Source organism: Rhinopithecus roxellana, chromosome 13, assembly GCF_007565055.1.
Source record: "Rhinopithecus roxellana isolate Shanxi Qingling chromosome 13, ASM756505v1, whole genome shotgun sequence".
In the NCBI taxonomy this organism is placed as follows: Eukaryota; Metazoa; Chordata; class Mammalia; order Primates; family Cercopithecidae; genus Rhinopithecus; species Rhinopithecus roxellana.
In genome coordinates, this window is record NC_044561.1 from 94274518 (window position 1) to 94301702 (window position 27185).

General features: G+C 38.6%; 1 protein-coding gene across 9 annotated transcripts in view; it reads right to left on the reverse strand.

Moving 5' to 3' along the window:
- Positions 1-27185, reverse strand: part of PLCB4 (phospholipase C beta 4) — a 442280-nt gene that overhangs the window by 247521 nt on the left and 167574 nt on the right. The window contains exon 1 of one of the 9 annotated variants that reach the window (XM_030915438.1): positions 9651-9695. The exons of the other annotated variants lie outside the window; for them this stretch is intronic. Coding sequence (XP_030771298.1) covers positions 9651-9671 — 21 coding nt within the window. The 5' untranslated portion in view covers positions 9672-9695. Of the gene's footprint in view, positions 1-9650; positions 9696-27185 lie in introns of those variants that run through there. 9 annotated transcript variants of the gene reach the window in all.

Below are 27185 nucleotides of genomic sequence, written 5' to 3' on the forward strand. Positions count from 1 at the left end.
TATTAAAAAAAAGAAAATCAAAAGAGTCCAGTAGCCTGAAGTAGAAAGAGGAAATGCATTCAAAGTCTATAGTATTTTATTTATTTTTTCTTAAACTGGGTGGTGACTAAGGGTGTTTGTTGTCATAGTATTCCTTATGCCTTTCATAGACTTTACAAATAGCCCTTTGAAACTGCTCAATGTTTAGTACAAAAATTTTCTAAAACATATAAAATATAACATAAAAACTCTTCCTTTCCTGGTCTACTTCTGGAGTGGTATGAATACATAAATCATTTCTAATTTCCATTCTTCAAATGTACTTCCAAATCTCTAATTCAGGGACTGTTCAGTTAAAGTATAGTGTGAGTCACATTTGTGATTTCACATTTTCTAGTAGTAACATAAAGAACAATTTTAAATGGTAAAATTAATATTAATAAATTAAATATGTTACTTAACCAAATACATTCAAAATATTATCAATTCATATAATCAATATAAAAATTATTGAAGTATTCTACATTCTTTTTTTCATACTAAGTCTTCAAAAGTTGGGTATATATTTTATACTTACAGCACATCTCAAGTTGGACTAACTGCCTTTCAGTGGCTCAGTAACCATACATGGTTGGGATGCTGGGTTGAAGAGTGTATCTTTAGACAATATGCTCAAACCTCTATTTCTTGATTTGTTTACTGAGAAATTATCATTTAACTCCATAGTATGCCATTCCCTCCTTCTCTCCATCTCTGCCAGTTTTATTTCAATATTTTGTTTTTTAATTGGCTTTTTGAGCCTTGTATTTAAACCTCTCTTTCTTAATTCACCAAACTTGAGTTTCTCTTATCTCCTCTCTCTGTAAAATAACAGATTAGGGTCCCTGTATTTCTCTTCATTTCTTTTCCCCTTTCTACTTCCCAACCTTTCTCCAGTAATTATTACTTTTACATTGTCAAGGTGATATCATGTTCTGTACTATTTTTTACACATTTTTAAAGTTGAATGAATAACATTTACAATATGAAAATTACATAATTGTTCTCTGCAGAAACAAGTGGTAAGTATAAATGCAGAGAGAAAGCTATGCAATATTATCACTAAAGCTGTGCTGCTCAAAAAACATTAACAAAGAAAAACTGAGAAGAAGAGGGCCCTCTTAAATAGCATAAACTACATCCACTCACTGAGACCATTCCATTTCATCATACTTCCTGTTACGGAAATGTCATTTGCTCTTAGGATTTCCGAGTACCCCAAAAATCCTATTGTAATTTTGCCAACTTTTTGTTCTGTTTTAAAAGATTTGCCAAATAACTATTGTCTGAGATTTTTTTTTTTTTTTTAATTGCATTCCTTGGTCTAGTTTCTCCACCTGGTCTCAAAACCCGTATTTCCTTCTTTTGTTTTATTGAGCTTACACTGCATTAATTCTTTTAGAAATGATCTGAGGTGATCAAATAATGTAGTTCTTACTTGTCTGAAAATGTGTTTATTTTTTAACTTCCTGGTAAATGTGCAGTATGTCTGAGAACAAAATTGCAGGTTCAGAATAATTTTACCTCCAAACCATGAAGTCATTCTCTTGCCCTCTAAAAATTATCTTTTTTCTTTTTGAGATGAAGTCTAACTCTGTCGCCCAGGCTAGAGGGCAGTGGAGGGATCTTGGCTCACTGCAACCTCCACCTCCCAGGTTCAAGCGATTCTCCTGCCTCGGCCTCCTGAGTAGCTGGGTCTACAGGCACATGCCACCATACCCAGCTAATTTTTGTATTTTTAGTAAAGACGGGGTTTCACCATGTTGGCCAGGATGGTCTTGAACTCCTGACCTCATGATGCACCCACCTTGGCCTCACAAAGTGCTGAGATTATAGGCATGAGCCACCATGCCTGGCCTAGAAATTATCTTTGTGGTCAACTTTCCACCCCACTCCCATTTCTGGACTCTTTTAACATCCTCTCCTTTTCCTTGGCATTCTGAAATATCATGAAAATGTGTTTAGTTACTGATCCACTCATACTTTTTCTTATGACTTATCAAGTGATTATACATGCATATTATATAACATTTACATAAAAATGTGAATAATGTTATTTAATTTTCCAACTCAGATGGAAAACAAGCTGCTAACACTAGAGATACTTTAAAAGACATGTTGCCCAGGGGAGATGATGATACAATGCTAAATTTAAAAAAAAAAATTGTTTGCGTATCTTTAATTATTTCCCCCACGTTTTCCCCCCTCTATTAGAAGGTGTAGGACCACATGGAATGATTCTCTAATGATGTAGGACCACATGGAATGATTCTCTAATGTCTCCACTTTCACTAATTTTTTTTTTTCCAACTCCTAGTTCTTTGTTCTGTTTTCTAGAAAAGTTCTGCATCTATTCTTTCAGCTAATATACTGTTTTTAAAAGTCAACAGTCAGAATTAATTTCCAAGAATCCCTTCTTGCTCTTGAACTCCTCCTTTTCCTTAGGAGTCTGGCCAAAACTCCCTGATAAAATTTAAAATTATTTTAAAGTTCCATCTCTTCTCTAATTTGCTTCTTCTCAATCAGTTGGTAAATTTGTTCATGTTAATATTTATCTTTTAGCTATCTACTTTTCCCAAAACTTTGATTCTGGTTTGTTCAGTCCTGTTAATGAAAGATCTGGAAGTCAAAAGGAAGGTATCTTGGTCCAAATATGTGGCTTCTTCACTTCTGCCCATCGAAATGAGGATCCTTCTATTTCTGGCCAAGTCAGGAATAGTTGATAAGCCTGTCATCTTGGAAGTCCAAAGAACCATGAAACATTTGGACTAAAATTTGGCTTTCTTACTGCAGTTTTCAAAATTATAGCAGATGAGGGTCTATTGTACATTATTTCAGGGTCAAGATTTACCTGGACAATAAAGGGTTATGGTTCTACATAATTATATGGCTACATTGAAACAGATTCTAGAAATAATTTAGTATTATAATTAGTTGAAGAAAATTTCACTCACATTTAAAACTTAACCAATAAATGAATGTATTTATTTTCATACTATTCCCACTTGTGCCATTTTAGGACATTCTACTAAAGCAAAAAGACACAATTAAAATCATGCAGTTACCTCCATCCTTTCTTATTATGGTAGTCTACACCAAAGAAAGAGCAAGTTACATGCCCTGTTTCCAGAAAGAGAATAAACACTACCTCTAGGGGTAAAGGAAGTATCCCAAGATATTCAAGTTAAGAACTAAAATGATCTCTGTGTGCCTATTTAATTGCTCTTCTCTCATACCTACATCAGATCTATATTTTAAGAAAGTTACTCAGTAACTGTTTCTTCTTAAGATTCTGAGTTCATAAAATCTTGCTCTTAGATGGAATCATCCTCCATGAGAAGATCACTTGCCCACAAAGCTCAATGTGCAAGTTGCCTTCCATTTATGTCAACTTCACTCTTCCCTCAAGCATTGCTACTTAGCATACTAGAGTCACATGTAAACAAAGTCCTCCAAAACTAAAATCCTCAGGAAAATAGGAAAATGTATTTCTGAAGAAAACCATTCTCAAGTCATTATATATGCACATTATACAACATTTACATAAAAATGTGAATAATGTTATTTAATTTTCCAACTCAGATGGAAAACAAGCTGCTAACACTGGGGATACTTAAAAAGCTATGTTCCCCAGGGGAGAAGACGATATGATATTAAATATCTGTAATGAAATATAACAGCCACCAAACAAGAACAGATGCCTCAGCAGATGGTGTGCAACTTGCCCACCCAACATCCTTTCTCCTGATTTTACAGGGTGATGAAAATGAATCCAACTAAAAATACTTGCTTCCTGAGTCTTCCTTACAATTAAGAGTAGCCTTGTAACCTTGTTTAGCCGACAAGAGGAATGTTGAGATTTACAGGGGTAAGCTTCTACTTCTGTAAGAGAGACAATTCTCCCTGCTTTCCTATTTTCTTTCTGCTGGGAGTGTGCATGTGACATTGGGGGTACAGGATGTATCTTGCAACCATGAGGCAATGAGCATCAGGGTGAAGGCTTATCAGCTAAGGATGCTAGAGAATAAATATGGACAGAATCTGGGTCCCTGAGGGAATCACTTAGCTCTTGAACCAGCTCTGGACTGCCTACCTCTGATCTTGTTACAAGGGACAACAAAGAAGTTACGTGTTCAAATGCTTTGTTGTTCACAGAACTCATTCCTGATTAATGCACTAGCAATATCTGAACCTTAGTTGCCCCTCGAGACATCTGTATACAAGAACTTTAATGCTTGACCGTAATAGAGATGACTTTCTCCTTTATAAAACTTCCTTTAAATCTTAGGTACACATCTTGATGCCTTACTAAACACTCTTGAAGTCTGAAATATTTCAGAATTCGGAAAGGTAAAATGGTGTGTGTGTATATATATATATATATATATAATATGCTATGCAATAGTCCCAACAGATCTGAGCATCACCTTTTAGTCTAGGCGGTTGACAAACTATGGTCAATTGGTCAAGTCCAGACTTCCACCTATTTTTGCATATAAAGACTTATTTGCCCTCAGCCACAAATTCATTTATGTATTGTCTATATCTGTTTTCATGCTACGAATGCAGAGTTGAGTAGCTGCAACAGAGATGGTGTGGACCACAAGGCCTAAAATAATCACTACCTGGCCATTTACAGAAAACGTTTGCGGATCCTTATCAAATACATAGGCATTTATGGAGTGAAATCTATGGCTATTCACTCTAAGTGGGACAAATAAAGATTATATATTACCGTCTGTTGGTTTGGGCATGATTTTGCCACTAAATTTATGCTAAACTTACAAAAAAAACTAAGTTCAAACTTACAAAAAAACTAAGTTCAAAGTTTTACTGCTTCCAGAAATAAAGAAAAAAAAAAAAGACTGAAGACCTGTAGTAGAGAGGAGAGACAAGCTCATTAGGTTGGTTTAATCCACTATGGAATGTTCAACTCACTGGCTAGTTCTTTAATGTCTAAAAGCCCAGCATGCCTAAAAAATCCTATTGGCTGAGGGCCTCAAGGAATAAAGAGGCAGCATACTGCAGTGAAAAGAACAGAAGCTAAGAAGAAGAATGACTTCTAATCCTACCATTCTTATGACTTTGGGTATATACTGCTTTTCTCTGAGTGTTTTCAAATCTGTCAGATGAAACAAAAGTATTACAAACTCTGCCTAGGGCCATAGAGGATGATGAGATTATTGGTGAGAGCACCATTAACAGGGTAAGGTACAACACATCCATGTCTTAAGTATAGTATTGGGCAAATCAGATATACTTCACTATATAAGCAGGTATAAATATATATTTTACTAGATACGTGTATTTATTATTATTATTTGGCTTATCTCTTTTACTGACTAGAGTGATTGCAGAAGAATCAAAATTTACCTGATCTTCCAAAATTTGAGGTGGTTCTTCTTGACATTTCTTAATTCGAATACTAGAAAGTTGATAGTATATTTTTACTACTTTGCTGTTCTACACATAATTTGAGTCATATGGATATTTCTCAAGGAGCTTCTCTGAAAAGCCACTGGACCATTTGCAATAAACATCTCCGCATTTCATGGGAACTTTACCAGATTCATTTTTATTGCAATATAAATATTAGAGAATAATTATGTGAATGTGATAAGACAATTATTTTTATTTTTATTTTTTGAGACAGAGTTTTGCTCTGTTGCCCAGACTGGAGTGCAGTGGCACAATCTCAGCTCACTGCAACCTCCAATTCCCAGATTCAAGAGATTCTTGTGCCTCAGCCTCCCAAGAAGCTAGGATTACAGGCATGCAACACCAAGCCTGGCTAATTTTTATATTTTTAGTAGAGACAGAGTTTCACCATGTTGCCCAGGCTGGTCTCAAACTCCTAGGAGACTCAAGTGGTCCACCTGCCTTGGCCTCTCAAAGTGCTGGGGTTACAGGCGTGAGCCACCACACCTGGCCAAGACAATAATATTTTTAATTCTACATCACACCTTTACATTTCAAAAATTGCATTTTCTAGTCTGAGACATTTTTATCATAGGATCTATACAGTTAAAACAGGAACTTCATTTTCAAATGTAAGTTCAAGAATTGATTTTGTTGGCTAACTCCCATATTTCTCCAAGAGCTCAGTCTTCAAATAAAAACAGTTTTTTTAATATATTAATTTTAACATATTATATTAAAAAATAATCAGGTTATTTTATTTATTACACAGCCTAAATTTTAGATTAGTCTTCTTATTAGATTTGACAGCAGTTACTTATCATGGAAATGTATACTGCACAAAAGCTTCTCTACCAAGAAACAGGTGAGATTTCAAAAGGCTGTCAGGCAGCCCCTTTGTTCTTGAGCCCAAGGGACATGAACATCATCTATTAGAGCTGGGCAGACCAAACAAACTTTTGCTTGAACATGGCTTTGTTTGCACTGATGGCAGCCTCTCAGTTGAAGATTCCTAACAGAGGAGGACTTATTTTTTCAAATGTGTCCTGCTAAAATTCCCTTCTCTGAAGAGAAACCCAGCAGATCTAGTTGGCAACAGAGGCATGTAAATTTGCAAGCCTATGTACTGAGGTTCTCAGTCTCCAGGAAACCTGGGAAGTGAACATGGGCAGCTTCCAATGCACCCAAATATGGTCATTAAATCATATCTAAGTTTGGGCTCACAGATTCAGAGCTGCTTTCTATGAACAGACTTCATGCATACCTCATTTGAGCTGATCATCGACAAAGAGGCAAAACATAATAAGCAAAATGACTGCAGAATTATGAGCACCTGAAGGAAACAAAGACTGGAAATGTGCAAGATGCCATCTGGAAGTGGAAAAACAGATGGGAACAGGGTAACAGGGAAGGGAAACCCATTTTCACTGGGGCAAGAGTGGGGATGGGGAGCTGGAAGAAACTGGTAGTTGTTGATGGCCTTCCAGATTGGGTCTGAGTAGATATCAGCACAGAGCAGGGGCCCTACCTTGTTTGCTATCTGGAGAATGAGGAAGGGTGAAGAATGAGGAAACTGATGACAGGGAAGGAGAGGAAGGAGTTAGCCAGTGAGAGAATGCACAAAGACCAAGAATGTGCAACTCCAGCAAGTATAGCCGATTCTAGTCGGGTCCCTGCTCTGCTGGAAATGCGCACAAGCCAGAGCGAAGAAAAGCCAAGTGGAGATATCACAGTTGGTTACTGACCTGTGAGAGCTTCTACCATAATATTGCTTAGGTTACAATGTGTCTGATTGTTGATGATGGATCAGGATTAGTCTAGGCCAGTGGTTCTCAAACTTCGCAGCTGCATTTATCAGGGCTTTCCAGAGAAACAGAACCAAAGGATATGCAGAGAGACACAGACAGATGTATTACAAGGGACTGAATGGTTCGCATGATCACGGAGGCTGAGAAGTGCCACAATCTTCTGTCTGTAAGTGGAGGCCCACGAAAGCCACTGTTCAAACCAGAAGGCCTAAAACCTAGGGAAGCCAAGGTTGTGTAGGTACCAATCTAAGTGCAAAGGCCTGAGAACCACGAGCTTCAGGATCCAAAGACAGGAGGAAATGGATGTCCCAGCTCAAGCAGAGAGCAAATTCACACCCTTCCTCTGCTTTCCTGTTCTATTCAGCCCTTCACCAGATTGGATGATGAACCCCAGCTCCATTGGTGAAGGGGAACCTTCTTTGCTAATTTCTTCCTGAAACATCCTCGTTGACATATGCAGAAATTATATTTTACTAGCTATCTGATATCCCTTAGCCCAGTCAAGTTGACATATAAAATTCACCATCACAGCTGCACCCTAGAATAACCTAGAAAGCTTCAATAAAAAAAAAAATGAATGCCTGTACCCCACTACAGAAAGTCTGATTCCAAGGTTCTGGGATAGGGTACAGGCAACAGTATTTTCCAAAGTTCCCACATTAAATCTAAATTAGAGCCAAGATAGAGAACAGCTTAGATTAGAATTTCTCAAACTTTAATATGCATTAAAATAAAATGTAAACTTTGATTTCGTAGCTCTAGCGTAGGACCCAAAATTTAGCAGTTCTAACAAGCTCGCAGATGATGCTGACATTGCTGGTCCTTGGACCACACTTTGAGTAGTGAGGACCTATACTTGCAGTGTCTCATATGATAGCTGCTAGCCACATGTGGCTACTGAACATGTGAAATGTGATGGACCCAGTTTTCAATTTATTTTAATTTTTATTAATTTGCATTTACACTTAAAATCTGCTACTGATTTGATTACTGGTTAATTATTACATGGAGCAACTTAGGTATGTGAACACTTTTAATTGTGGCTTTTATGAGACCTAAATACAGATCGAGAATATCTGATGAACATTTAGTATCTGAATTGAGATGTGCTACAGGCATAAAATACAGACTTAATTTCAAAGACTTTGAAGAAACAGATTATAAAATATCTCACTGACATGTTTTGTATATTGGATACATGCGGAAATGATAATAGTATGAATATATTGGTTAATAAAATATATTATTAAAATTAACCTGTTTTCTTTTTGCTTTCTCAAAAAATACGGCCACTAGAAAATGTTAAATTATATATGTGGCTAGCATTATGTATTTTTTAAACAACATTGGTCAAGACCAAAGGGAATTGAGGTCTTTACTATTGCCAGTTATTTATTATTGCCAGTAATCCATCTACTGGGTGAGAACTAAGGGGAAGGCTGCAAGTGACCTTCTGAGCAAGAAGTCATATTGGTAAAAAAAGAGAGCCATGTAAGAACAAAGTCCTTTGCCTCTGCCTCTTTCCATCCTGAATTTAAATGTAGCTGGGGGAAGAGATAATGTATGGAGCTTTGGCAGCAATTTTACCACCATGAGGAGACAAGCATCCAGGTCCTTGATGCTGCTACTGAGTTGCCAATAATATAGAACCCTTCACCTCCGAATTTCTTATTAGATAAAAATAATTGTTCTTATGGTTAAAATAAGTGCTTTTTAAATGTTACAGTACATACGAATTACCTGGAGATTTTGTTCAAATGCAGAAAGGATGGGGACTGAAATCCTGAATTTCTAACAAGCTCCCCGGTGATGTCTATGCAGCCAATATGAGGGGCACACTTTCATTAGCAAGGGCTCAAACAAAATGACTTAGGTATTCTAGTTCTTGCTGCTGAAAGTATTCCTAATAAAACCAGGTGGCAAAGCCAACCTTTGCCCATTAACAACAGCTCAATTTGCACACCATGGCTGGATGCATAATCATGACTGAGAAACTGGGGATCCAGGACCTAGAAATTTGTTCCTTACCCAACAGATAATAGCAAGAGGGCAGAAAGCAAGGGTTCTGTGGCTATATCAGTTTGGAAGACACTGGGGTAAAAAAAAAACCCACATTTCTCTATTGGACACACATAGTCACTACTATGCTAGCACACTCTTTAATTCTGAAAGTATTTTTGATTACAAAATGCTTCACAGAGAATATTACTGGAGTAATGTGACATGGAACACATTTTAGAAAATGCTGCATTATTCAGTTCATAAGTTAACAGGACACATGATGGCCTACAAATCATGATGCCAGAGAAGATGTAGCTTGTGAGGTACTAAATGTGTAAGAAGCATGGAGTTTGAGGTAAAGTAATCAAGATTCAAATTACTCATTGTGTTGCACACATCACTTACCAGAAATGTGATGACGGGCATGCCACTTCCATTCCATGAACTGAATCCCTCACCTGCAAGATGGGCAAATAACACCTGCCTACATTACAGAACTACAGTAAGAATACGTGCTCACACATCTCAAAAGGACACTTCCTGAATGTGTAACAGACAAATAATTTTTATATAATTAGAACTATACAAATGCATCATGGGAGTAAAATATATAACTCATGTGCAGTCTTAAGGTAATACTTGGGGGAAATCTTGGCTTTCTGAACATCTTAGGGGAATTCCTTCAATGTCCTTTGTTCTCAAGAGTGCTTCATAGAAAAGCTGCACGTGTTTAGAAGTGCTTTAATGCTGTAAAGCTTAAAGAGTGTAAGGAAGGTTTGTGGGTACCACCTGACTGGTGCAGGCTGGCTACCCAATAGGTCTCTCTGCACAGGGTATCCATCACAGAGTGTGGCCATCACTTTCAGGAAGGTAGGATGCCCAGAGCTTGCCAGGCTTCAAGGAACTTATTCATGGTAAGCCAATATGAGGTTGAAGGATTTTTTTGTGCCAAAATACTGATTTATAGTGAGACGGATTAGGATAACTCTTAAGTGGATCATAACTTTAACAAGTTAAATTATTTGCTGCTTAGAGGCAATGGTGCATATGAAGACACTATTCTCTTATGAGTAGTGCTGATAATAATCTGTCAATTTCTGCCTTTTTTCTTTTTCTCTATTTCTATAGCTGACCTCTCTCCCTTATAACTAATGAGTTCCTTGGATACAGAATCATTCATTTGCTCAAAAAATATTTATATGGTTCTTTCAGTGTTGCTATATATTGAGGAGAACATAAATATAATATAGACAGGGTCTTGTCTTTTCCATAGGTGAAATTATAAAGGAGAGATAAAGCATCTATATGAATAATAGCAAGTTGAGATAGTGTTTCCCTAACACCTTATGAAAGACACATAGATCATTTCTGGTTTAGGGATGTGGTAGGCAGAATGATAGCTCCCTAAAGACAGCCATTTCCTAATGCCCAGAACCTGTGACTATGTTAGGTTATATCACAAAGGAGAATTAAGATGAAAAATGGCATTAAGGGGCCAGGCATGGTGGCTCATGCCTGTAATCTCAACACTTTGGGAGACTGACACTTGAAGCCAGGAGTTCGAGACCAGCCTGGGCAACATAGCAAGGCCCTGTCTCTACAGAAAATTAAAAAAATAAAATAAAATTAGTTGGGCATGGTGCCACACACCTAAAGTCCCAGCTACTTGGGAGGCTGAGGTAGGAGGATCCCTTGAGCCCAGGAGTTAGAGGCTGCAGTGAGCTGTGATTGTGACATTACACACCAGCCTAGGTGACAGAGAGATATCTTGTCAAAACAAAACAAAACAAAAACAAACAAAAAAACTGGCATTAAAATGCTAATCAACTGAATCAACTGACCTTAAAATAAAGAGAGTATCCCAGCTTATCCAGGTGGACCCAATGGAATCACAAAGGTACAAAGGTCCTTAAATGGGGGAAAAGGAAGAGTAAGAGTAAGAAACAGAGATGACATTGTAAGAAAGACTTAATGGTTTTGAAGATAGAAGGGAGCTATATGCCAAGGAAAGCAGGCAACCACTAGAAGCTGGAAAAGGAAGGAAAAGGGTCCCGTTCAGGAGCCCCCCCGAAATGAAAGCAGCTCTGCCAGCCCCTTGATTTTAGCCCTTGATTTTAGCCCAGTGATTTTGGACTTCTGACTTCCAGAATTATAAGAAAATAAACCTGTGTTGTTTTAAGTCACTAAATTTGTGATGATTTTCTACAGCAACAATAGGAAATTAATGCAGAGGATGAGAGAAAACCTCACAAAGGAACCAGCCTTGAAGTTGGGCCTTAGGGAATTTGAAGACATATTTCTGACACTCAATAAATTAGAAATAAATATATAGTTCTCAGTGTGTTAAAAGAGTCACTAGGTCGGATTTAAATTTTCCACTCAATAAAACAGAAAACAAAAATAAATAATGCAAACTCTTTATGTAATTTTTACTAAGTTAATCTCACACAAAAGGCTGCTGGCCCTTTTTATTTCTAGCATGTTTAAGCGATGCCAAAATTAATCATCAAGAACTTCAAGTGATTATCACATTTATTCCTAATCTTACAAACTATCCCTTTATCCCATATTAAGAAACTCTTCAAGCTAACTTGGTGAATAAAAGATTTCCAATTTTGGTATTAGTTTGAACCAAATCAAAAAACCTCAAAGTCAGAGGATTTAGATGGCCTGAAGATAGAAAACTGCAAAGGTAAACCACATAAAAAAATGCTGGCATTCAAGTGAACATCATTGTACATGAGTTTTAATCACAATACATGGATAAACACACATACACATGCTTTTGATGTCATATGTATATACACATATATACACACAGATATAGTAATGGGTAAAAATAGAGATATATAATATATATGTAATATAAACATTCATCTTATTCTCATGAGAGCTAACCGATCACAATACATTAGAAACACTGTCCACAATACTACAGTTCTCAGTATGACAAAGACACATGCATCGATTCTGCTTAACTCTATTAATAAATATTATGCTGCTATAAGTCAGGGCTTTGTAAAATGAAGAAATGTATCACAGGCTATTTAAATTTGAAAAAAATGTTTTTTAAGAAATAAAAAATATTTTTGTATAATTTCTATTGAGAGGAAATGGAGCCTGTATTAACAAATGCTTCCCATTTTATCTCCACCTACAGAAATCAGACCAGAGAGCAATGCCCAAGAGTGGAAATCAGATCACCAGGTGCCTAGAGCACCTGCCTCCTCAGGACCTCCAGGAAGTCTATGTTTACATAATTGCTCTATTCTGCTCTTTGTTTCAGAACCCAAGCTACCTCAATCCCCTTTGGAAGTGGGAACAAACTCAACAAATAAATATCAAAGATAATTATTCGTAGACTATATGCAAGCAACTTATCAATTTAGTACCATCAGGGAAATGACTCCACTCAACTAAACAACTAAACTTAACAACACAACTACCCAGGAAGGTTATTAACCAAAATGTGTCCAAGTGAGTGAGTTTTTATTTTCCATCTGCACTTGAAGAGGGTTGTATTTTTATTCAAAAAGGGTTTACATAATGTCTACAATATCTTACATGCTATGTTATACATGCAAGTGTTCAGAAATGTCTTGCCTACCTATAACTTCATAAACTCTTTAAAATATTTAATTGAGAACTAGAAGTACCATATGACCCAGCCATCCCATTACTGGGTGTATACCCAAAGAATTATAAATCATGCTGCTATAAAGACAAATGCACACGTATGTTCATTGCGGCACTATTCACAATAGCAAAGACTTGAAATCAACCCAAATGTCCATCAGTGACAGACTGGATTAAGAAAATGTGGCACATATACACCATGGAATACTACGCAGCCATAAAAAAGGATGAGTTTGTGTCCTTTGTAGGGACATGGATGCAGCTGGAAACCATCATTCTCAGCAAACTATCGCAAGAACAGAAAACCAAACACCGCACGTTCTCACTCATAGGTGGGAACTGAACAATGAGATCACTTGGACTCGGGAAGGGGAACATCACACACCCGGGTCTGTTATGGGGAGTGGGGAGTGGGGAGGGATTGCATTGGGAGTTATATCTGATGTAAATGACGACTTGATGGGTGCTGACGAGTTGATGGGTGCAGCACACCAACATGGCACAAGTATACATATGTAACAAACCTGCACATTATGCACATGTACCCTAGAACTTAAAGCATAATAATAAAAAAAAGATAAAATATTTAATCAAACTTATGTGATGACAACTGGGAAAAACAGCGGCTAGAGCTATTTCTAAAAAAGCTTTTCGGTCCTCAACCTGGGGTCTACAGAATTCAGGTAATTCATGAACTAAAATGGAAACAAAGTTACCATTTCATTTATACCTACCTCTCATTAAAATGTAGAGTTTTCTTCAATTATGGGCATTGGCAACAAACTACAGTAGTACTAACAAGATCTGTGATTCTGCCACCCATAAAAACCACAGATATCTTAATATCACATTATGATGTTGAAGTATCTTAATATGCTGGGTACTGTCATTACTACTTTGAAATAATAGTACCTAAGAGGCTATGCTATATATTATTTTATGTATTAATATAAAGATGCACACAGTTACTATATTGCAATTCATAACACTTTGAACTATTGTGCAATATAATTGATTTCTCTGGTAATCCTATATGTTTTGTTCTAGGTATTAATAAACATTATTCTGAGAAGGCTTCTCCAGATGCCAAATTGGTCAATGGTATGAAAATATTAAGACTCCCCTAAGTTACTAAAACAAGGCAATGTACCCAGTCGATTTCAAATCCAGTCATATTGAATAACTGGGACCATATACGACAAGAGAGACAAATTATAAGTATGTTTCCCTTTTTAACTCCTTTATTCACTCATCACACAGCAGATAGCAGAGTGAGCCATACCTCCAAAACACCAAGGCAGATGATGTTAGGATAAACAAAGTTGAAAAAAGCAGCACTGTCCTCAAGATGCCAAAGCCTTGCATGAAAAAAAAAAAAGAACTATATGACAATTGTACTTAGACAACATTACCATAGGAGTATTAAGTGTTGGATTAAAGAACTAATATTTGGAATCAAACTTGCAAAATTTTTAGCTAGAGGTAACTTGAACTGTGTTTTTCATCAGAAAACAAATCTGGTATAGCTGTGTTTGTACACCTGCTGGAGGGAGAGTGAGACCATTCACAGGCTGATTATAATAATTCCCAGAGCTATTAGGTTGGTGCAACAGTAACTGCAGTTTTTCCATTGAAGGTATGTGTAGTGGTAAGGGAGAAACTGAATGGTGATTCAGAGCATAGAGATTATGTGGTTTATGCACAGGGCTTCATCAGAAAAATGGAAGGAATTGTCAATAACAATGCAATGTTCAGCTAGATCAACTCAGTATGTATTATGTAATATACAATTATTCAAAATAGTGTTTAACAGTATTGTAATAACATGAATAAATGTTTTGTCATATTAAGTGAAAAAGAGCTATATAAAATTATCTAAGTTTATGGTATATGTAGATTATTGCAAAAATGTCTTCAATTCTTTATCCCTCCCTGATCCGTATCTGTATCAGTTTTCTCGGGCTGCTTTAACAAATTACCACCAACTAGATGGCTTAAAAACAGCAGATATTGGCCACGTGCCGTGGCTCACACCTGTAATCCTAGCACTTTGGGGGGCCGAGGCAGACGGATCATGAGGTCAGGAGTTCGAGACCAGCCTGGCCAATATAGTGAAACCCCGTCTCTACTAGAAATACAAAAATTAGCAGGGCATGGTGGTGTGTGCCTGGAGTCCCAACTACTCGGGAGGCTGAAAACAAACAAACAAACAAAAAAACAGATAATTATTATCTCTCAGTTCTGCAGGCCAAAAGTACAAAACCAAGGTGGTGGCATGGCCATACTCCCTACAGAGGTTTTAGGGGGAGATTCCATTTCTTGCCTCTTCCAACTTCTGCTGGTGAAGGCATTCCTTGGCTTGAGGTTGCTTCAGTTCAATCTCTGCCTCCATCTTAACATCACCTTCTCCTCTTACGTGGGTCTCTCTCAGACTTCTCTGCCTCTCTTTTGTAGAGATGCATGTGGCTAAATTTACGGTAGGGCTTATCTAGATAATCCAGGATAAACTCTTTCCCTCAAAATCCTTAACTTAATCACATCTTTTGTCATAGAAGGTAACATTCACAGATTCCAGGGATTTGACATGAATTTTGTGAGCCCTTTTTTGGCCTACCCCCAAACACCTTTGTCTTGTGATTCTGTGGCTCCTCCTGTCAAGAAGTGTAATCTATTTCCTTACCCCCCAAAATTCTGGACTGACCTCGGGACTTCCTTTGGACAAGAGAATGCAGCAGAAGTGACTTGGTGCCAATTCCCAGTTTAGCTCTCAAGAGATTTGCCTACTTCCAGTCTCTTTCTCTGTCTCTCTTGAACTCCCGAACTCCTGCCTCCACCATGTGAACAGGCTGGGCTAGCCTTCTGGATGATAAGTAGCACATGGGACAGTTATCCCATCCTCAACCTACAACTGGCCAACTCCCAGAGGTGTAAAGAAGGCTGCTCTTGCCCAGACAGCCACCAGCCAACATGTCAGCTGACAGACATATACATGAGCGTAGCTGAGATCAGTCAAGTCTGGTCCACTTGCTCAGAACTGCTCAGTGTTCACACAGACTCAAGAAGAAGACTAACTACTTAATGTTTTAAGCCATGATGTAGGCATTATACTGCATTTTCTTTAATAAAAGAAAAATAACAACTATCACTATTTACTATCAGAATTCAAGCACTGCAAGATTGGGTGCCTACTATTTTGCAAATTCAAAAGGGAACTTCATTTAAAGAACAAACTTAAACTTTTCAGCAAAACAACAAAAACAGTCCACCTAAACACTCTTTATTTTACTGATCATCAAGTACATACAGTACAGTCCTAAACAGACTGACTAAACTGTTGTTCCTAACAGGGGTTTAGGATTTATCATTTGACACTTCAATCACATGTAGACAGAAATTATGTATTGTATTGGGCCAATATTACCTTTTTTTTCCTCCCTGCAGGAGTTCAGAAAGCAAATGGCTTGTTTTCATCTCCAAAACTAAGTTTCTAAAAGTAACTAATCACAATTGATCCTTAATTTTGATAAAAACTCGTCATCAGATTAATATTTTTCCATGACTAAATCTCTGTCCTACTAGCAGAACTAAATTGATTTAGAGTTCAAGTTTCTTAAAAAATATTTTGGAAATGTCATTATATTCTCAGCCACATTATATGACATTCTCTTACAGCTTTCTAATTGAATTCAACACGCAATGGGAAATGAAACCCAATTATCTCGGGGGTTTCTAGAAAATGTGGGAAAGTTCATCTGGGTAGAGAAAGAGATATGATTCATGATTATGATGCAGTAATACGACCACAGAATAACATCACTGTAAGCTTAACCAACACCTCAAGATTAGGGATCAGGGAGAGGGACAGGACATTACTGCTCACAAGGGACAATGCTTCTACCATACATGTCATTGGACTGACCATTCACCAATGTCTTCTGGCCATAATAACCTCTGAATGTCCAGGATATACAGAGAGACTCTAGTCCTTAATAATATAAAATAACTTTTCATGAAGGCTACCATGTTCTAGGCACAATTCTTATATTTTACATGAATAAGTTCAATTAAACCTCACAGCTACCTATGAGATAATAACAAATAATTCATAATAATTCCCAGTTTACAGATGAGAAATTTGAGGCACAAACTAGCCAAAGGTTGCAGGAGGCTAGGAAGTGGCACAGCTGGGATTTCAATCCATGCGGTCTGGTTTTAAAGCATCCTATTAACACCTCTGCTCTACTGCCTCCCCTTTATATCCATGTTCTAAAAAACCAACCTTCCAGATACACTGGGATTTGAAAAATAATCAAAAGGATATGTGCTTTTCAAAAAACAAGGATGCAAAAAATGGCAAATTCAAACAGAGAAGTCATCAAGAGCCTTGAGAAATCACCTGCTCCAACCTCCTGTTGGCAAATGCCTCTCTAAACTGCTCTTTCACAAACACAAATTGAAGTATTGGCTGCATGCAATCCCATGAAATCCCAAATGGATCTGACCTCCTTTGAGAATCACAAAATCATTCAGAACCCCCACCGAAGTCATTTATTGGCAGGAAGTCTTGCCTCCTTCTAAAATAAATTTCTTCTCGATTAATTTGGGCATTCATGAAGAACAGCTCAGCAGTATTCCCTTTAAATAAAATCCTCCAACCTATTAATCCCACCAGTGCTCTCCTTTCTGGGTTCATCAAGTTAATTTCTTTAATCTTTCTCTTTAGAATTTCTATTCTGCTAATAATCTTGATGTTCTTTGAACTTTCTGCCGTTTTTCTACACCTCTTTCCAAGGTTGCCAGGTAAAATACAGAATACTGGGTTATGTTTGGTTCTCAGATCAAAAATAAATAATGTTTTAGTATTAAAAGTACATCCCAAATATTACATGGAACATACTTACACTAAAAAATTTACTTGTTGATGATATGAAATTCAAATACAACTGGATGTCCTGTATTTTTTATTTGCTAAATCTACCTATCCATTCCACTCTTTGATGGACTTTGAACCCATCAATACCATACATAACCCTAATTCAGCTGCCTCCAAATGGAGCACGCATCAACATCACCTGGGGACGGCTGCTAACTTGCAGATGCCTAGATCCCACTCCTACAGTTTCTGATTCCATGGGTCTGGGGTGGGCCTGAGAATCTGCATTTCTAACAAGTTGTCAGTTGACATGGATACTGCTCATCCAGGGTCCACACTTTGAAAACCACTATGCTAATTCCCTGATTTAGGGTAGAGCACAAGAAAGAGGCACCTTCAATCCTGTAAAATCCCCAGCTAAACTGCCTAAGTCAAGAGGAGGGCATGAGAGTCTCATCTGTGTCCATTGGACATTCGGGACCCCTTATCTCAACCCTATTAGTAAATCAGAAAATGTCTAAATTTAAGAAGGTCCAGCCATTGCTTATATTGGTTAGATTTCCCCAGATGGAATGCTCCTCTTTAATGCTCAGGTGAGTTATCACCCTGAGGCAAGCTTGTCAAGGGACACAGGAGCCATCCCTTTGTTTTCATGTGCCCCGAAGGAACTTGCCCCTGGTTACCAGGAAGTAGCCTGTGAGGTTTTCTACCCCAAATCCCCTTCTTTAAAGCTGATCTCCTCATAATGACTCTTTCTGTTTTATTCTCTGAACTTCCTCCACTCTGTGAGCCCTGAGGAGTCTCCCAGACCCATGAATCTGACTCAATAACTGCCCAGCTTGTGGCAGACTGCTTTGATGCCTGCAATTAATAACCTCCCTGTATCCTCGGCCTTTGTCCTGTAACTTTGACGTCTATTCCCATTCTGACTTGGGTTCGACTTGGGACTTGTTTTGGCCAACAGAATGAGAAAACAGCACCTGCAGTTCCAAATGTAGACTTCCCAAGGTCTTGCATGCTTCTGTTCCTTCTCTTGGAACCTTGTTCAAATGCCTCGAACAAGCCCAGGCTAACCTGATAGAGGCTGAGAGGCCACATGGAACAGAGTTGAGTTGTCCCAATGGAGGTGATCCAAAATTGGCCAGCCCCCAACTGACCCACTAGCTGACCACAGATGCATGAGTAAGCCCCAATGAGCCTAATCCAAACCAGCAAAAAAAAAAAAAAAGCCCAGTTGACCCATTCATTTGTGACCAAAAACAAATGTTTTACTGTCATAAACCAAGGTTCTGAAGAGTTGATTGTGCTGACATTCTGGTCATGCTTCAGCTCCGTTCTCTGATTCTACTGACTTTGTCAAGGTTCCTGCCTGCCTTCCCATGGCCTGCTCTCTAGGGAAGGAGCTCTCCTTATTTTGGTTCCTGCAGGGTATGCCCTTGGCGTAAAGCCTCCTATTTCCATTGCTACTCTAGACATAATCCTGAATGCATCTGGTGATTCATCACACAAGTATCCTGACTTGGACCATCATATTCAGTGTTGGTCAACAGTAATCACATTTCTTTCATTTCCTTTTCTTTTATGCTTTGCCAATTTTGTTTCCCAGTCTGCTTTTGGCTCATTGGTTTCTCTTGTGTGGTTTGGAGTGAGTGTGTGTGTGTATGTGTGTGTGTACGCATGCATGCCTGTGTTGTTACCATTTTGCCATCAGAGGAATAAAAGAAAACGATCTACAGATAGCTTTGCTGATTTCAGCCTCTCTGGCAGCAGGAAGTGCAAGGGAGGTGTGTAAATGGGCAAGATAAATAGAGAAAGGGGAGAGAGGTGACATATTTACCCCAGCCATAAAATCATTACTGGTAACAAAGAAATCAGAGAAGCCTTCATTCAGGTAAGCATTTCCTTTGTAGTTAAGCAATAAAACTAAACCCATTACAAATTAATTTTTCATTTACTTCTTGTTTTGCATATATTTCAAAGAAAACTGAGCCTACATATTCCTTCCATAGGTCTTATCTTTCCTTCTAAACCATTGGAGACAGAGCATTGAAGAAGAAATATAACTGATGCAATGCATTAGATAGGATTTCTGCAAATCAAACAATTGAAATCTCTGCTACCACCAGGAAATGCAGTAACAAAATTCTGGTGTGTACCATGATCCTTCAGAGCAGACAATGGTTTACCTAAGTGGCCAGGGTTGTTGGACTGAACTCCTGTGTTTGTTACTCCTCTCCCCCTCTCTCCTTTCCCTCTCATCCTCCCAACCCCCCAACCAAATGAAAGGGAATAACAAAGAGAACTGACAGATAACCAAAGAGAAGAGAAAGGATCAAGAACAAACAAGAATAGAAGATAGAGACCAAAAAAGCAAGGACAAGTGTGCAATCAGAGACCAAGGCAGGGAACGCTACAGACCAGAACATGCCCAGAGGGGACTGAAGTGGGCATGGCTTGGAGCTGGCACAGGGAATAGGAGGAAAAAAATCAAGCTCAGACACAGCACAGAACACAATAATACTTAGAAAAATTCACAGGCTAGAAGGCTGAAGTTGTAAAGTTATTTACAATACATGGGGATTACAGAGAGAATGAAAGGGAAAACTGGGCAGAAGGTGAGCAGAGAGAAATAATATAGTTACAAAAATTATGAGACCCACTTAATACTAGGTATCATTATTGGGCTGAGAACACGCCACCCCAAAATATGGCACCTGGAGGTCACTCTCTAATCCTCTCTCATTTCTCTCCCTTGAAGCATGGCCATAAAAAATTCTTTGTCCTACCTCCCCTGAAAGTAGGTCATAAGACCCTCATTCCAGAGGGCTACTCCTCTACACAGACACCAAGAAGAGTCTGAACAAATAGGCCTTGCTGAGTTCACCCCAGTTTATTACTATGTGATGGTTAATACTGAGTGTCAACTTGACTGGATTGAAGGATGCAAAGTATTGTTTCTCAGTGTGTCTGTGAGGGTTTTGCCAAATGAGATTAACATTTGAGTCAGTGGACTACGAGAGGCAGACCCACCCTCAATCTGGGTGGGCACCATCTAATCAGCTGCCAGCACGGCTAGAATAAAGCAGGCAAGAGAAGATGGAAGAGCAGACTTGCTGAGTCTTCCAGCCTTCATCTTTCTCCTGCACTAGATGCTTCCTGCCCTTGAACATTGGACTCCAAGTTCTTCAGCTTTTGGACTCTTGGACTTACACAGTGGTTTGCCAGGGGCTCTGAGGCCTTTGGCCACAGACTGAAGACTGCACTGTCAGTTTTCCCACTTTTGAGGTTTTGAGACTCGGACTGGCTTCCTTGCTCCTTAGCTTGCAGATGGTCTATTGTGGGACTTCACCTTGTGACTGTGTGAGTCAATACTCCTTAATAAACTCCCCTTTATATATACATCTATCCTGTTAGTTCTGTCCCTCTAGAGAACCCTAACCAATACATACCAGGATATCATACCCTTCCATCCTTCAATCATACTTGCGCACAACTGTTCACAAAAATACAGTTTTCCCTGGGTATTTGGGCATTCATCTCCGAAAACTCCTGTATCACAGAAAGGTTTGGTTAAATAAATTTGTTACATTTTTCTCTTGTTAATCTGTCTTTGTTATATGGTGTCAGCCATGAACCGTGAGATGGGTTCCTACTGTTTTAACAGTATGAAAAAGATATTGCTTTTTCTCCCCTACAGGATGTATCCATTGAAATCCAGTTTATAATGCAATCTATACTGACATGGAAAGCTATCATGATATAAGATATGAAAAAATAAGACAAAGAAAATGCTTGGATACTTGACAATGTAAAAGAGGACTATTAAGAAGCAGGAGTGAAAGGAAGAAAGTTCAAGAGAGGATAGTGGAGCAAACACCACCATCTTACAGGGCAAGGAGTCAAGACAGATCTTCCAATGTTAGAGGAATAAGAAACAGAAAAATGCTATTTAAACTAACACAGGCCACAGAACGAACTATAAACAGTAAGATAAGTATCAGAAAATCAAAATTATAGTTTATATAAATCTTTATTCATTAAGTAAGTCAATAGTTAATACTAAAACTGATCAACTGAGTACTGGAAGACTGAAGATTTAACTTAGATTATAGCAATGACCACCATAAGAATCAAAAACAGAAACAGCTACAGTGATCTCCTTCAAAAATTTAAGTGGGGGTGCAGGAATTGATCTATCTCATTACATGTCCATACATTACTCTTATTAAAAGATCTAAAATGTTATACTTTCCCAACTGAATAATTATTCAACATAGGTCCAGCCCAGTTGGCTATCCAGAGGCACAGGAGGGTACTTTTTGAGACAAATCAGAAAGTTTCTCAAATATAACCTAATTGAGTAACATGGTTTATTTATAGCATGGAAAATTGTACTAAAAGCCTCAGTCATGAGGAACTGTTAATAACGTCCACTTTCCTTTTATGCCCTGGAAAATTACAGACACAGGTATTGTGGTATCAAAATCAGTTGACACAGCAGCCACCCAGAAAGGTGGCCTTGCCTGGTGACAGCGTGATCTCAGAAAGGACTCAAATGGTAAGACTGGATTTGGAAAGCAGAGGCTATGCTGTTCACCAGTGCTCCTGCTGTGCTGAAGGATGACACCCACATATGGAAAAGGTGTCTCTCAGGGGGGTCAACTCCACTTCCTCCTCCACAGTGCACACCAGTGCAGCAGCCTGCACCCACTGACCACGCAGTAACCTCAGGCTGTTGGCAAAGGACTACTTCTTTCCGAAACCATGTTCATGGGCCATGAGATGTTTGCTTGTATTGAAGTGACAACAGAACTCCTTCAGAGTTCAATGTTAAAACAGTACATGCTGGCACTATATCCACAGGCATCCAGTTCTTCCTACAACAGCCATACCTCCATACTTCTCAGAATCACCATTCTAATCCAGCTGCTCAGAGCTCTCTTTCCAGCTGCTCTGGAAAACTCCAGAGCCTCCCTAGTGGTGTCCAAGCTTATCATTTCCTTCTTTCACAGTCCCTATCCCCTAACCAGCCCAGTCTTCTAAACCTGCATGCCTCTACGTGATTATTCGCAGAGCACTGCTTTCATCATGCTAATCCATTCCTCTCCTAATGAAAAGCTTTCTTTGCCTTGTCACTGCCCACCATGGTGTGTCTCCAATGTTCCAAGCAATATTAATTCCTCCTTTGGTTCTTATAAAAAATACTAAGAAAAAAAAAAGTTTCCACAAAAAAATAATTCGGATAGCACTTCATACTATAATTCCCTTTAGGGGATTCACAATCTATATCAGGATACTCTGGGTTCTGAGAATGTCATGGTAAAGAAAAGTATCTAACTGTGTTTAGTTCAGCATTTCACTTCTGTGCAAAGCATCTATTAACACCACTTAAAATTCCTCTTTTCTTGTGCAAACTTTGGCAGCACTACTGGTTTATGTTCTCAGGAGCTGTGGTCTAGTGTCATGCTTCTCAAACTTGAGTGTGCACAAACATCCCTGGTGAGTTTGTGAAAACACAGATGGCTAAGCCTCATCCCAGAGAGTCTGAGGCAGTAGATCAGGTGGAGACCAAGATCTGGCAAATCTAACAAGCTCCTCAGTGATGCTGCTGGTCCTTGGACAATACCTTGAGGAGCAAGTTCCTATTGGAAAAAGCCCAAACTCCTTAGCATTTCATTCAGGGCCATTGCTGCTTTAATCTAATCTTCATCACCTACCTTTCCTCCAATAACTTCACTTCGTTTATCTCATGCTGCAGCTAATAAAGATTAGGATATATGGGGATGTGGGTCGGGGGATGAGGATGTGTGTGACAAGCACACAGTCATTTAAACATATGTACACACACACTCACACATCTTGATCTGAGAAGTGGTGATATGGGTATATTACATATGAAAAGTCTTGACCTAGGATTTTGTGCATTTTCCCACATGTGAATTATACCACAGTAAATAAAACAGTGAAGAAAAGTCAGGAAAAATAAAGTATAATACAGAAAAGCTCATTTTAAAAAATTCTTATTTTGTCTTTTTTTCATTCATTCTTTCTTAAGACCTGTGGGAGAGTGTCACATTATTCCACAATCTGTATTTCTGTGACACACTATCATGAAGGCATCATTTAGAGAAGTTATTAGAATAAAACCTATCACATAGGTGTCATGATGTCCTATGTGGCCAACACATAACAAGAGTAATCTGTATGTGGCGGGGTAAATAAATCATATTTCAGTTGTCTGTTCCCATGAAAGAAATGATCTTTTCCTTTGTTCCTTACAGGCCAACTTTTATCCAAAATCACATAACCTAAGCTGCCTTTGGATGAAATAGCATTCAGCTGTTGATCTCATCTGACATTGTTAGTTTCCATAGAAACTCATGTAGAATGCTCCAGCTTGTCTGGAATAAGTGCCTCTCCTATCAGTCCAAAATGAGTCCAGGAAAGCCCTGCCTTGGTGTCTGACATCTCCAAGCACTGATCTGTTGCAGAAGGACAGAGAGCACTTAAAAATCAGCATCTGTTACCATTATCAGGAGAGAGGTCTCCATTACAGACACACACACGAAAGATTAAACACTGCCTTGTGCAATTAGGCTTAGTCTAAGTAGGCTCTTCTCTGCAGGACTCTTGATATGAATGTTCCTGGGAGTCGTATTTGCAAAAACAAACAAACAAACAAAAAAACACACATTCACACAAAAGGAAAGGCCTGAAAAGATCTTGTGTCCTGTCAATTTATATCAGTACATAATTACCAGCAGACTTTGAGGGTAAAGTCGTTCTTTATGCTAGAAGGTTATTCTTCCTTGTTCTGGAAGGCAGGGGTTGGCTGGGTTGGAGGGGTGGAGAGCAGCAAGGATTTCAGGCCTTGGAGGAAGCACTAACCTATAGGTCACTTAAACATTCTTGGTTTTATCTGTGCCAGAGTACCTGCTTACCATAAGCAGATTTTCCTGTACAAACATCAAGACATCAAGAGACAAAATTAATCTAAGGTATAAAAAGTCAAGAAAGAGATTTTGCTTGGGGAAGGGACAGTGATCACGGAAAGTCCTGAATGGGGATCCCACATATTGGGAATGTCCTGTTTCTTTATCAGGTTACCTAGGTGCATTCACTTCCTGAATATCCAATAAGCTATCCCCTTATGATTTGTTCAACTCTTATAAACAAACAAATCACAGACAAGCCAAGGCATCTAGGCAACAAAGATATCTGGCCTAGAATAGATAAAGACAATCACAGCCTACTAAGTTTCCTGCTGAGCTAAACCAGAAAGGTAAGTTAATAACAAAATCCAGACCACTCGTGAAGATGCCAAAAACAATGACTGTGGAGCTTCAATTACATTCATCCCTCTTCAATAAGAGTTGGTTCATGAAGTGTGTCTTGCCCAAGCCTTTCTTACTCACTTAATGATGTAAACCAGCTGGTATCTGCAGGGGGCATTTACAGGATTATCTGCCTAACAACCCACCCACTTCTACATCTGAGAACTTTGCCAGTGAGAGCTGACTGCTCCTGCGTAGGCCTCACAATCAATGCTGAGCCAGTCACTGTCTTCTCTGAGATTTTTGAAAGTGGGATTTGGAAAGAGACCAGTCTTTCTGAATGCCTGAGGCTACAATACGTATAGTTTGTTGTCCACTACAGAAAAAGAGTCAGTTTACATCAACCACAGTCAAAGGGAACTTAGACACTATTATGCATTTTTCTAAAATACTATGGATCAATACATTGTAACATTTATGGCCTAACAGGAGCAAAGGTGAGGTCAACACCCTTGACTTTTTAACTTCCAATTGTATATTTGTCCACTTAACTTCAGTCAGCCATGCCTACGTGCATTTGCTTGACATCATCATCACCAGCAACTGTACTTCCTTTCAAAATCAGATGCAAGCACCCCTTCCCTGCCCAATGTTCGTCCTCTTCTCTATTAGAACTCCAAGTCCAATAATGACCAATCTGAGGCCCACACTCCACTGACCCTACCACACTTTCATTATCCATCTCAGTCCTCAGGTGTCCCTTTCCCTTCTCACTCATCCTATATTCCATTGTCCATCATATCTTACAACTACTCTTCACTCCCTTGCCTCATTCTCTTTCCAGAATACTTGCTTTGCTAATTCACCAAACATGGTTACACTTCATTCTCTACTAAGCAACTGCAGTAATGGAGTTTGGCTGGAGAAAACTGATGGCCAAACAAACTGGTCTTTATTTTTAACACATGAGGACAAATCTCAAGTGAACACTCAAGCATTGTCCAGTAATCCTTCTTTGGATATTTACACTTCTCTCTAAAATGATTATGTCATATAGTAACCTCAAAGAAACAAGCGTCTTTTTCCTATGCCCTTTTTCAATGATAAAATTACCCCAACCCAACATCTTACAAGTGTCAACCTATGAAGATTTTGGTTCCTTACCATCCTTTTTCCTCAGGTCAATCCAATTACAATTCTTCTTTCCTCTCATCAAGGTCCTCAATGATCTCCAGGTTGTGAAATTCAGCCATCACTTTTCTGACTCCATCAATCATCTTGGACAGCATTTGACCCAATGGACCACTCTCTCCTTCTTGAAACTTTCTCTTTTTTAGTGACAGTGATTCTACACTCTCCAAGGTTTTCCTGACCTCACCCATCACTTGTCCACAATCCTAATCTTTTTTGGTTTGCTTAACCTCTGCATGTTTGAGTGACCCACCTCTATGTATTTTCTCTTTCTAGGTGATTACAGTTGGCCCCAAAGCTTTAGAGGCCATCTCTATTTCCATTATTCACCTCTGCATCCCTAGCCCTCATAGATCTGACTGCTCCAGACACATATATCCAACTGCTTACTTGCCATTTCCACTCAAACACTCAATAAGCATATAAAGCTTTAAAGTTTAAAGGAGAACATTTGATTTTTTAATCCATATTTTTCCTCTAGTCTTTTCCATCTCAGTAAATTTCCTACCTATTGTTCAATCTGGCACCCTGGGAGTCATCCTCAGTGCCTTTTTTTATTCACCTCACCGTCTGCATCCAGATCATCTGCTACTGACGTGCCTTGAAAATAGTTCCCAAACTTGTTTATTTTCTCTACATCACCACCTCCAGCACTTAGGTATAAGCCTTTACTGTTGTGTTAATCTAACAGCTACCTAACTGGCTTTTCTGCTTCCAGTTTATCTCCAACTGTACACTCCCAATTCATTTTCTACTGCAACAGTGATTTTCTAAAATAGAAATCAGAGCATGCCTATCAATAAATTCCCATTCCATTTAAAACAAACAAACAACAAACAAGAAATATCAGCAATTTTAAAAACTCCTTCCTACGAGTCTAAAGGTGATCAAGCATCGAATTGCTGTCTACCCCTTTGACTTAATCTACCACTTGCTCCCCACTGGCCACTGTTAGTTGAACATAAG